The sequence below is a fragment of the Bufo bufo genome, chromosome 6 (genome assembly GCF_905171765.1).
Source record: "Bufo bufo chromosome 6, aBufBuf1.1, whole genome shotgun sequence".
NCBI lineage: Eukaryota > Metazoa > Chordata > Amphibia > Anura > Bufonidae > Bufo > Bufo bufo.
Genome location: NC_053394.1, coordinates 328,777,684 through 328,789,708, shown reverse-complemented (window position 1 = coordinate 328,789,708; position 12,025 = coordinate 328,777,684). Strand labels below are relative to the sequence as shown.

The 12,025-nt window shown below is 46.6% G+C and overlaps 1 protein-coding gene across 1 annotated transcript in view; it reads left to right on the top strand.

Annotated features, from left to right (window-relative positions):
• Positions 1–12,025, top strand: part of LOC121003296 (deoxynucleoside triphosphate triphosphohydrolase SAMHD1-like) — a 204,260-nt gene that overhangs the window by 102,094 nt on the left and 90,141 nt on the right. Inside the window, exon 6 of the mRNA XM_040435024.1 lies at positions 1,754–1,851. Coding sequence (XP_040290958.1) covers positions 1,754–1,851 — 98 coding nt within the window. The remainder of the gene's footprint in view (positions 1–1,753; positions 1,852–12,025) is intronic.

The window sequence follows — 12,025 nt, the reverse complement described above, 5'->3', positions numbered from 1 at the left end:
AACAGAGTGTGCCCCGAAGGAACTGGTGCTGTCCTTCCATTCATTACACACTACCCCCATTGGCCCCCCAACACTCACACATATTGGCCCTGCGGAAAAAACGGAAGAACTGAATGCAATTGCAGACAAAACTGACTGAACTTGTTTGCAAAATGGTGCGAGTTTCCCTGAACGCATCCGGACCTAATCCGTCACACTTGTGTGAAAGAGGCCTAAGTCACTAAATGGAAATGAATATCTGGTCACTGACTGCATATGATGAGTGCTGTAGTCATCTGAATGATCAACAGCTAATGATGGGTGGTAGCATGTGGTTTCATGAAACAACAACTCCCAGCATACCTTACAGGCCATACTGGGAGTTGTACTTTCACATTGTACAAGCTTATTTGACAATAGCTGACCTGACTACTCAAATGGTATTTGTATTGAACTGGTCATGTATGTATATGTACTGCACATGGTTTTGGGTGCTGTAGTAATGAAGTGTACTTGGTTTTGGTGCTGTATTTGACTTAGGGTACTTTCACACTTGCGTTGTGAAGATCCGGCAGTCAGTTCCGTTGCCGGAATTGCATGCCAGATTCGGAAATCCATGTGCAAACAGAGTATTTGTAGACGGATCCGGATCCCTCTAACAAATGCATTGAAACACCGGATTCGTCTGTCCGATGTCATACAGAAAAACGGATCCGGTATTTATTTATTTTTGCATTTTTAAAGGTCTGCGCATGCCGGAACACTTGGTGCTGGATCCGGCATTAATGCATTAAAATAATGCCGGCAAGTGTTCTGAAATTTTGGACGGAGAAAATACCGCAACATGCTGGTATTCTAGGATGGCTCCTGGAGATAGGTGTATGCAAAAGGTATTGTACAATTCCCTCTCATCCTCCTTACAGCACTGAGAGTTGATGTTCCATGGATGGCAGGATGTGCAAAGCCAAACCATGACCAGTCAGAGGACACAATGCTTCTCTGACCACTGTCAATGTGCAGTGACCGGGTTTAAGGTGGCCCCAATGCTACGCTGAGTCCCCTGGACACTGTTGAGGTGTCACTACTCTCTGGAAGGGATGGTCGTCTTAGAGTCATATTTCTGGTCACTCAATAGTCTGGCAGAGTCTCCTCTTCTGAGAATTGTTCCCTAACTGCGGCACACTAGGTGAGCCAGTGGATGAAAGCATGCCCTGGCCTTGGTCCTTGCCAACTACACAGCTGTGTGTACATGCCATTGACTAGCCATTTACCCAGCCACAGGAAAGGGGAGGCACATGTAGAAATGAACATGTAAGCAGCAGTGCTTCATACCACAATGTACAGGTAGGTTATGTAAACTAAAAATGCAAATGTGATCGCACACTACATCCAGCACTCTGCCCTGCCTCCATGCTGGATGAGACATTGGTGTACATTTTGGCCAAAGCGTAATAAGCCACTCACCGCGTCAAGGTCGCCTCTATTGAGTAGTCCCTAACACTTGTTCCTACCTGTTTATGGGCCATGACAGCCACATAAAGTCCAGGGAATGCAGGTCAGCATACAAGCCAAGCACACTCTGCTTTTAACCCCGTCCGGTGCCATTACAGCTTTCATCGGATCCAGGGATGCAAGTACCAACATGCATGCTGAGCCCACCATATACTTCTCCAGATATAGAAACCATCTGTATGTCTGTTTTCCACTGTTCTCATGTGAAAACCACAATTTATTAAGCTATTTGTAATGAGCCGTTTTTTTTATTATTTTGCAGCGGCCTGAAGGACGTGGAGAAGAGAAACGTTTTCTTTATGAGATTGTGGCCAATAAAATAACTGGCATTGATGTGGACAAAATGGATTACTTTGCCAGGTACGTGCTATCTGGGATCTACTGCTACACACTATCCATTGAGTTGCTGGTTCCACTGGGTTCACAGTATGAGTTGTCTGGCCAGCTGTGTTATGTCTGATGACAAAAGGAAACAAAGCCTAAAGCTATACCGATCCAGTGTCCACAGACAGACAGAAAACATTGGGTCACACTTATCAAGCTCGCCTGTTTTTAGGCGTAAAATTAGACTGGCGTACTTGATTTGGCTGTCAGTCTTATTAAAAGTCACAGCAGTCGATGAATTAGACTGGCGTATTGGTATTAGTCTGACCTCTGGTGGTTAGACAGGTTCATATTGAAGTAGACTGGGCTAATTTATTTTGCACATGCAAATTAGTTGCATTTGTGCGGAGAAAAGTCACGTCTCCATGAAAGTGCGACTTTTAATGCAAAAAAGTTGCACTTAACCATTCAAAACTGTCAAATAAAAAAAAAGCCAGGCCTATAGTGGAGTAAAAATTAGACTGTTTGTGCGCTTAATGCATGTGTAAAAAAGGCACATCTACATAATCAGATTTAGGCCTCATGCACACGGCCGTTGCCCGGCTGTGGCCTTATTGCGGCCCGCAAACAGCGGGTCCGCAATATGCGGGCACCGGCCATGTGCTCCCTGCATCACGGATGTGGACCCATTCACTTAAATGGGTCCGCAATCCGGAGCTGCAGTGAGGAACGGGTGCTTCCGTGGTGTTTCTGTCCGTGCTTCCGCACCGCAAAAAAATAGAACATGTTCTATTTTTTTGCAGTGTGGACGGATCACGGACCGACTCAAGTTGAATGGGTCCCGATCCTTCCTGGACGTTGCACGGACGTTGCCCGTGCATTGGGGACCGCGGAACGGCCACACAACGGCCGCGTGCATGAGGCCTTAGTCTAAAACTCCAAAATAGTCAAACAAGGCGCAAGAGACTCCAAAACGGGCACAATTTCTGTAGTAATTGCATTTTTTCAACTCAAACCTGGGGTAAACACTATAGTAAATGTGCCCCATTGTGTGCAACAAACGATGCATCATCATCAGTGTATTTTTTATGGTTCTTCGGATGGGAGAGGCTGACAATGATGGTAGGGCTGGACATCTGTAAAGGAGGTACCAAGGAAAAAATACACAGAAACAATACTATATAATTATACATTGGGTCAGCTTACTATAATTATGAATGTCATTTAACCCCTTCATGACACATGATGTACTATTACGTCATGGCGGACGATGCGTTCCCTCAACTTGACGTAATATAGTACGCTATGGTTAACTCCGGTCACCACTCTCCATCGCGCGGTGACCGAATAAGATGGCTGCCTGCCTATCAGAGCAGCAGACGAGCAGGCGTATTTCGCTGCTATTGGCCAGTTAGTGAAGACTGGCCCATCGCAGTGCCGGCAATGGTCTGGTGCTGCAGGGGGCTTGGCTAGAGGTGGCAGGGGCTGATTACATCAGCCCATGTCACCTCCGAGATCAGACACTGGTGTCCCCTACCATCGCTGCAATCGGCTGGAACAAATCTCCAGCCAATGGCAGCGCTATACAGTTGGTGCCTCTGTCGGCAGCCATTCTAGCTTTGTGACTGCTTGCAGAGAAGACCTATGCTGCTCGTTGTCAGCTGGGACTTGTGGTACTACTGCAGTAAATCACTGCTCTTTACTCGGAAGAAGTAGATCTGGAACAGCTGCAGTGATATTTTTTTTGGCTCATCTGCAGCAATTTCAGATTCCCAATCCCTGTTCCACCCCCCCCCCCCCCTCTTTCCCTTGCAAACTCCAGTCTGTCTGTTTTGTTTTTTTTTCTTTTCCAGGTCTGCACCACTTTTTCTGTGTGCGAGCTGTGACTGGCAAGTGCTAATCAGTGCGTACGTGCTTGATCAGCATCTGTGTTCTGTTTTTTAGCGCAGGAGTTTTTTGGAATAGGTAATTTTTTTTTCCTTTCTTTTTTGGCACACATAAAACATCTGATTGCATGCATCCTACGACCACTGAGTAAGGCCCCTTTCACACGACCGTATGTATTTTGCGGTCCGCAAAAAATACGGATGACATCCGTGTGCATTCTGTATTTTGGGGAACGGAACAGCTGGACCCTAATAGAACAGTTGCTATCTTTGTCCGTGATGCAATAATAGGACATGTTCTATCTTTTAGCGGAACGGATATACGGAAATGGAATTGCCTTCCGTTTATTTTGTGAACCCATTGAAATGAATGGTTCCGCAAAAAAAAGGAACAGCCACAGAAAGAAAATACATTTGTGTGCAAGAGGCCTAAGTAATCACTGCTCAGTTTTTTTTTTTTTTTTAACCCCTTTAGTTATATATAACTTTAGTTAGTACTAGTTTAGATTTTTGAACCAATGCATGTGCCATCTGGGTGCGTGGGTCCTGCACCTGCTGAGTGCCGATCAGTACTGACAGCGCCTTTTCTTATTGCCCAAAACCCTACACTCATATGCAAGACCCCTTGGTTGGACCCCAGTAAATGCAGCCGAGATTATTACATTTTGGGGGCTTGTGCTGCATATGGGCCTTGCAAAAAAAAAACAACACAAAATGAGGCAATATTTGGAGTTTAGATGTCTTGTACCACACTCCAATTTATAATATGGCCATGTCCCACACAAGATTAGAATCCATTTTTAAATTCCTACATTATAATAACGCACACTGCGTCTTTTCAAAAATAGACCTCTCCTGGAGAACCTCAACTCCAAATTTACAGAGGTGTTCACCCCAGAAAAAGTAATTAGCATAGGGCATGGTACGGAATTAAAATGTACAAGCTGTGCGAGAGTACCTCCGGGTATACCTACAGGTTCCGGGTTTATGAAGGGAAAGACTCCAGGATTGAACCCCCTGAATGTCCCCTTGGCTTAGGAGTTAGTGAGAAGATAGTGTGGGATTTACTGCACCCACTGCTGGATAAGGGTTATGTTGATAAGGCCTCATGCACACGACCGTTTTTTTTTGCGGTCCGCAAAAACGGGGTCCGTGATCCGTGTCCGTTTTTTCTTCCGTGGGTCTTCCTTGATTTTTGGAGGATCCACGGACATGAAGAAAAAAGTCGTTTTGGTGTCCTACTGGCCGTGCGGAGCCAAACGGATCCGTCCTGACTTACAATGCAAGTCAATGGGGACGGATCCGTTTGACGTTGACACAATATGGTGCAATTGCAAACGGATCCGTCCCCCATTCACTTTCAATGTAAAGTCAGGAGTCCCTATTATACCATCGGATCTGAGTTTTCTCCAATCAGATGGTATATTTTAGAATATACCATTGGATTTGAGTTAGATCGTGAAAACTCATATCTGACAGTATATTCTAACACAGAGGCGTTCCCATAGTGATGGAGACGCTTCAAGTTAGAATATACTACGAATTGTGTACATGACTGCCCCCTGCTGCCTGGCAGCACCCGATCTCCTACAGGGGGCTGTGATACGCACAATTAACCCCTCAGGTGCCACACCTGAGGGGTTAATTGTGCGGATCATAGCCCCCTGTAAGAGATCAGGTGCTGCCAGACAGGAGGGGGCACACCCCCCTCCCTCCCCAGTTTTGAATTCCTTGGTGGCCAGTGTGCCCCCCTCCCTCCCCTGTACATTCATTGGTGGCCAGTGGGCCCCCCCTCCCTCCCCTGCATTACTGTACATTCATTGGTGGCCAGTGGGCCCCCCTCCCCTGTATTACTGTACATTCATTGGTGGCCAGTTGGCCCCCCCTCCCTCCTCTGTATTACTGTACATTCATTGGTGGCCAGTGCGGCCCCCCCTCCCTCCCCTGTATTACTGTACATTCATTGGTGGCCAGTGGGTCCCCCTCCTAATTAAAATTTCCCCCCCCCCCATCATTGGTGGCAGCGCAGAGTTCCGATCGGAGTCCCAGTTTGATCGCTGGGACTCCGAACGGTAACCATGGCAACCAGGACGCTACTGCAGTCCTGGTTGCCATGGTTACTTAGCAATTTTAGAAGCATTATACTTACCTTCGCTGTCTGTGACCGGCCGGGCGCTCCTCCTACTGGTAAGTGAAAGGTCTGTGCGGCGCATTGCTTATAGCACAGACCTGTCACTTACCAGTAGGAGGAGCGCCCCGGCCGGTCACAGACATCGCAGGTAAGTATAATGCTTCTAAAAATTGCTAAGTAACCATGGCAACCAGGACTGCAGTAGCGTCCTGGTTGCCATGGTTACCGATCGGAGCCCCAGCGATTAAACTGGGACTCCGATCGGAACTCTCCGCTGCCACCAATGATGGGGGGGGGGGGGGATTTTAATTAGGAGGGGGAGGGAGGGGGGGCCCACTGGCCACCAATGAATGTACAGTAATACAGGGGAGGGAGGGGGGGCCCACTGGCCACCAATGAATGTACAGTAATACAGGGGAGGGAGGGGGGGCCCACTGGCCACCAATGAATGTACAGTAATACAGGGGAGGGAGGGGGGGCCCACTGGCCACCAATGAATGTACAGTAATACAGGGGAGGGAGGGGGGGCCCACTAGCCACCAATGAATGTACAGTAATACAGGGGGGGCCCACTGGCCACCAAGGAATTCAAAACTGGGGAGGGAGGGGGGTGTGCCCCCTCCTGTCTGGCAGCACCTGATCTCTTACAGGGGGCTATGATACGCACAATTAACCCCTCAGGTGCGGCACCTGAGGGGTTAATTGTGCGGATCACAGCCCCCTGTATGAGATCGGATGCTGCCAGGCAGCAGGGGGCAGTCATGTACACAGTTCTTAGTATATTCTAACTTGAAGCGTCCCCATCACTATGGGAACGCCTCTGTGTTAGAATATACTGTCGGATCTGAGTTTTCACGAAGTGAAAACTCAGCTCTGAAAAAGCTTTTATGCAGACGGATCTGTGTGAAAGTAGCCTATGGCCACGGATCACGGACGCGGATGCCAATCTTGTGTGCATTCGTGTTTTTTCACAGACCCATTGACTTGAATGGGTCCGTGAACCGTTGTCCGTCCAAAAAATAGGACAGGTCATATTTTTATGACGGACAGGAAACACGGATCACGGCCGCGGATGAACAACGGTGCATTTTCCGAGTTTCCAACAGACCCATTGAAAGTCAATGGGTCCGCAGAAAATCATGGAAAACGGAACAACGGCCACGAATGCACACAACGGTCGTGTGCATGAGGCCTAACTGTTATACCAGCATCCCCCTATTCATGTCCCTAAAAGCTACAGTACGCAAAAGTTAGAGAGGCCTCCCTAGATCCCTGGTAGGGCAACTACTCCAAAAAGGCAACAGTAAGGCTCTCCTCCAGGAGGACATCCTGGCGGTTAAGTACAAGGACAAGAGGGATGTCCTTGTACTGACTAGTGTTGATCACGAATATTCGAATTGCAAATTTTTATTGCGAATATCGACACTTTCTCGAATATTTAGAATATAGTGATATATATTCGTAATTTCGAATATTCAAGATTTTTTTTTTAAATCAGTACACATGATCCCAGCCTGCTTCTAGCTTATGGGCCAATGAGAAGGCTGCAATATCTTTGACTTCAGGAGTAGTGTTGATTGCGAATTTTCGTAATGCAAATTTTTATAGCGAATTTTTCAATTAAGGATTTCCGCAATCAAGAAAATAATGACTGGAGATAACGAATTCTCGAATATATGGCAAATATTTGCCCAAATATTCACAAAATATCACGAATTCGAATATTGCCCCTGCCGCTCATCACTAGTACTGACCACCATTCACACTAACACCAGTTCTCCTGCCCGATTGAAAGGTACCACTACCAACAAGCCAGACTGCATCTTTGATTACAACAGGCACGTGGGAGGGGTTGATCTGTCTGATCAAGTTCTGAAACCCTACAGTGCCATGGGCAAAACTAAGGCTACTTTCACACTTGCGTTAGGTGCGGATCCGTCTGGTATCTGCACAGACGGATCCGCACCTATAATGCAAACGCTTGCATCCGTTTAGACCTGTCACTTACCAGTAGGAGGAGCGCCGGCCGGCCACAGACAGCGCAGGTAAGTATAAGCTAAGTAACCATGGCAGCCAGGACTGCAGTAGCGTCCTGGCTGCCATGCTAACCGATCGGAGCCCCAGCGATTAAACTGGGACTCCGATCGGAAATGCCGATCCGCTGCCACCAATGATTGGGGGGGGGGGGGGGGGGGGTGTTAGCCTGTGGCCACTGCCACCAATGCTTTTAATACTAGGAAGGGAGGGAGGGGGGGCCGCACTGGCCACCAATGCTTTTAATACTGGGGAGGGAGGGAGGTGGGGGGCCGCACTGGCCACCAATGCCTTTTATACTGGGGAAGGAGGGAGGGGGGGGCAGCACCTGATCAGGGGGCTGAGATCCGCACAATAAACCCCTCAGGTGCGGAACCTGAGGGGTTAATTGCGCGGATCACAGCCCACTATAAGAGATCGGGTGCTGCCAGGCAGCAGGGGGCAGTCATGTACACAGTTCTTAGTATATTCTAACTTGAAGCGTCCCCATCACTATGGAAACGCCTCTGTGTTAGAATATACTGTCGGATCTGAGTTTTCACGATCTAACTCAAATCCGATGGTATATTCTAACATAGAGGCGTTCCCATGGTGATGGGGACGCTTCAAGTTAAAATATACCATCGGATTGGAGAAAACTCTGATCCGATGGTATATTAATAAGGACTCCTGACTTTACATTGAAAGTCAATGGGGGACGGATCCGTTTGCAATTGCACCATATTGTGTCAACGTCAAACGGATCTGTCCCCATTGACTTGCATTGTAAGTCAGGACGGATCCGTTTGGCTCTGCACGGCCAGGCGGACACCAAAACGCTGCAAGCTGCGTTTTGGTGTCCACCTCCAGAGCGGAATGGAGCCAAACTGATGCATTCTGAACGGATCCTTATCCATTCAGAATGCATTGGGGATGAACGGATCTGTTCAGGAACGCTTGTGAGAGCCCTCAAACGGATCTCACAAGCGGAACCCCAAACGCAAGTATGAAAGTAGCCTAAGGTGTGGTACAAAAAGCTGGCCGTATACATTGCACAGATGGTACTGTACAATGCGTACATTTTACATTGAGCTGCAGGCCACACAGGAACTTTCCTTCAGTTCCAAGAGGTGGTCAGCAAGGCCCTAATTTTCCAACGTCAGGAAGCAGAGGGCCCTAGTTTTTCAGGTCATGGTGCCCATGTTGTACCAGGACAACATTTCTCTGGTGAAGTCCCACAAACAGTGAGGAGGGGAAAGACCCAAAAAAGATTCCTGGTTTTGTTACAAAGAGGGAATACGCAAGGACACCATTTATCAGTATGACACCTGCCCTTATAAACCTGACCTCTGCATATAGGATTGTTTCCGAACCTACCACTCATCCATGGATTATTAATTTCATCCTTTATGCTCCCTGTAATATTTCCACTTTATATTTCTGATTTGGTCCGCCTCGCTTGCATATCAACTTTCCAACAACCACTACATATTATTTTATGTCAGACATCTGTTAGGTCAAAAGTGCCCTTTCCACCCCTTTAAAATGTTCGTACAGGGGTGCACTTTCTGAAATGGGGTTACCTCTTGGGGTTTTTAATTTCTGGGGACCTCATGATTTTTTTTTTATGCGACATGGCACCTAAAATCCATGTCTGCCAATTCAGGCCTGCCTGCAAAATCTATATTTTGCATTTTCTATTCAAGACTGTGCTACAGTTGTGTTCAAAATAATAGCATTCAGACATCACTAACCTGATCAATCACAGTTTTTGGTATAAATTATATTTCTACATGGCAAATAATTTACTATCAGATGTAGTAGAGTAATAGAAACCCAACAGTCATGACATGCATGCTGCTGATTCTCTGTAATTCAATCACTTATTGAAAGGGGCAGGTTCAAAATAATAGCAGTGTGGAGTTCAATGAGTGAGGTCATTTATTCTTTGAAAAACAGGTGGCAATAATTGCCCTTATTTAAGGAAGGAAGGCAGCAAATGTTATACATGCTGGTTACAGTGCATTTCTCTCTGAAAATATGAGGAAAATGGGTCGTTCCAGACATTGTTCAGAACTACAGCGTACCTTGATTAAAAAGTTGATTGGAGAGGGGAAAAACATATAAAGAAGTGCAGAAAATGATAGGCTTCTCAGCTAAAATGATCATAAATGCTTTAAAATGGCAACCAAAACCTGAAAGACGTGGAAGAAAGCGAAAAACTACCATTCGAATGGATAGAAGAATAGCCAAAATGGCAAGGACTCAGCCAACAATTAGCTCCAGGAAGATCAAAGAAGGTGTAACAGTCCTACAGGCTCACCTGAGTCAGAGGACCGCTGGCTGGAGGTAGGAGTGGAGCCCAGTGGCAAGGACCTCAGGCAGGTAGTAGGTGCAGGAAGTCTGGCAGAGGCGTAGTCAGTAGGCAGGCGGTGGGTCAGGGCAGGCGGCAGTAAGCGTGGTCAGACAATCCGGATGGCAACGGTGGTAGCAGTTCAGTAGGTAGGGACAAAGCAGAAGAGTAGTCGATAGGCAATTCCTGGTCAGCAGTGGACTTCCAGTAGTAGCAAGAGCAGCAGATGAGGAGAAGCTTGATCAAGGCTCAGGAGCTCAATATCAGCAAACTGGAGTGCAAGGGGCTGGACTTATATAGGGAAGTACCAGGTGTGGGGAATCAAGGGTGATGAGCAAGGATTGGCAAGACTGAGGTTAACTAATAGGCTTCAGGGAGGAATGTCCAGAGAGGACGGTAGCCTAGTAAGCAGGGCTACCGCCTGGGATGTGGCTGGTCACGGGTTCGAATCCTGACAGAAGGTCTAAAGTTACCTATAAATACTGTTACAATTAGAAGACATCTATGTGAAGCCAAGCTGCCGCAAAGTCTCACTGTTGAAAAAAAGACATGTGCTGAAGAGGTTACAATTTGCCAAAGAGCACATTGACTGGCCTAAAGAGACATTTTGTGGACTGATGAAAGTAAGATTGTTCTTTTTGGGTCTATTGGCCGGAGACAGTTTGTCAGACGACTCCCAAACACTGAACTCAAGCCACAGTACACTGTGAAGACAGTGAAGCATGGTGGTGCAAGCATCATGATATGGGGATGTTTCTCATACTAAGGTGTTGAACCTATTTATCGCATACCAGGGATAATGGATCAGTTTGAATACATCAGAATACTTGTAAAGGTTATGCTGCCTTATGCTAAAGAGGAAATGCCCTTGAAATGGGTGTTTCAACAAGACAACTACCCCAAACACAACAGTAAACGTGCAACATCTTGGTTCCAGACCAACAGGATTGACGTTATGTAGTGGCCAGCCTTATCCCTGGATCTTAATCCAATAGAAAACTTGTGGGGTGACATCAAAAATGCAGTTTCTGAGGCACAACCAAGAAATAGAGAAGAACTATGGAATTTAGTCCAATCATCCTGGGCTGGAATACCTGTTCACAGGGGCCAGAAGTTGGTTGCCTCCATGCAACACAGATGTACAGCAGTTCTCAGAAACAGTGGTTATACAACTAAATATTAGTTAAGTGAGTCAAATGAAATGTTTCAGTTTATATAGTGAATGTTTGAGTTTTTAAAGAAGAATACAAACACTGCTATTTTTTTGAACAGTCTAATATTCACTTTTCTTTAAAAAATTTTAGAGGAACAACACAAATTTGATATATTTTTCTTCATGTTTTGATTTGGAATAGAATGTGTAGTGTTCCCAATGCATTTGTGTGTATGGAAATAAAAGCTGTTAGAAGGATTTGGAGCTTTATTCACTTTTTTAAACACACTGCTATTATTTTGAACACAACTGTATGTACCAATACTGCAGGGATTGAGCACATATGGGGTATTGCCATAAACAAGAGGAAATGAGTAACACAATATGGGGTGCATTTCCTCCAGTTCCCCCTTGTGAAAGTGAGAAATTTGAGGTTAACTAATAGGCTTCAGGGAGGAATGTCCAGAGAGGACGGTAGCCTAGTAAGCAGGGCTACCGCCTGGGATGTGGCTGGTCACGGGTTCGAATCCTGACAGCACTCCCCCCCCTTCCAAGGTGACCTCTGTGCACCGCAGGGGCAGGCTTACCGGGGGTGCTGTTGGTGGAACTCTTTTACCAGTCTGGGGGCGTGGACATTTTCTTCTGGCTCCCAGGAGTTATCCTCGGGAGGGTAA